General features: G+C 50.8%; 1 protein-coding gene across 1 annotated transcript in view; it reads left to right on the top strand.

The window, feature by feature from the left end:
- The window catches only part of ZAN (zonadhesin), a 40,212-nt gene that overhangs the window by 2,028 nt on the left and 36,960 nt on the right, over positions 1-1,224 (top strand). Inside the window, 1 exon segment of the mRNA XM_008053323.1 lies at positions 899-1,051. Within this exon segment, the coding sequence (XP_008051514.1) occupies positions 899-1,051 (153 nt within the window).

Below are 1,224 nucleotides of genomic sequence, written 5' to 3'. Positions count from 1 at the left end.
AGCCTTCCAAGTAGCAGGAACTACAGGCGTGTGCTACCACGCCTGGCTAATTTTTGATTTATTGTAGAGACGAGGTCTCGCTAAGTTGCCCAGGCTGGTCTTGAACCCGGGGGTTCAGGCAATCCACTCACCTCGGCCTCCCAAAGTGCTGGGATTACAGGCTGAGCCACCAAGCCCAGCCCACCCTATTACCCCAATCACCATCCTGATCCATCCAGAGCCAGCCATCCATCCATCCATCCAACCATCCACCCATCCATCCATCCAAGCTGCATGTTAGAGATTCAAGGAGAGCCAATCCAAGGGAAAGAAAATTCCATAAGCTGGGTAAAAGGAATTGACAGCATGTGTATGATTCAATTTTAATTTACAGCTCAATGAGGTGAGCACTGTTGTTTTCAGATTACTTAATCTGTGCCAGGATCACAGCTGGTAGGCAGCAGGGCTTTATCCTGCTTGAAAATCCACCATGGCTCCCAATGGGATTCAGACTGAAACTCAGAATTCTGACTCTAGACCGAGGCATCCTTTTCTGAGCTGCCTCCTCTCAGAAAATGGTATATCGTCTGAGTGCAGTGGCTCATGCCCGTCATTTCAGTACTTTGGGAGACTAAGGTGGGAGGACTGCTTGAGCCCAGGACTTTGAGACCAGCTTGGGCAACACAGCAAGACCTCATCTCTACAAAAAATTAAAAAGTTAGCCAGGCGTGGCGGTATGCAGCTGCAGTCCCAGCTACCTGGGAGGCTGAAGCCGGAAGATTGCTTGAGCCCAGGAGTTGGAGGCTGTGGTGAGCCATGATTGTGCCACTGCACTTTAGCCAGGTTGACAGAATGAGACCCTGACCCCCTCCCCGCGAAAAGAAAACGCTCTATCTTCCCTTCCTTTCCTTCCTTTCAGTCTGCATGATGCAGATGTGCAGTTTTGACATTCAAAACGATCTCTGTGGCTGGAGCTGGATTCCAACACTCTCTGGGGCCAAGTGGACCCAGAAGAAGGGGCCATCAGGGAAGACAGGCGTCGGGCCTGATGACGACTTCTCTAACCCTGGTAGTGAGTAATGGCTATGTTTCCATCTCGTGTCTTTCTGGACTCTGCAAACCCCTCAACAACTGCCTCAGGGGATCCTGGGGTGACTCTCCCACTCGCAAGTCTCTTTTAGCTCAAGTTTTTTTTTGTTTTGAGTTGGAGTCTCACTCTGTCGCCCAGACTGGAGTGCAGTGGCC

This window comes from Carlito syrichta, unplaced genomic scaffold, assembly GCF_000164805.1.
Source record: "Carlito syrichta isolate Samal-C Ts95f unplaced genomic scaffold, Tarsius_syrichta-2.0.1 Scaffold288059, whole genome shotgun sequence".
Lineage (NCBI taxonomy): Eukaryota > Metazoa > Chordata > Mammalia > Primates > Tarsiidae > Carlito > Carlito syrichta.
The sequence above is the reverse complement of the archived record's forward strand: the minus strand, read 5'-3'. Positions and strand labels throughout refer to the sequence as shown.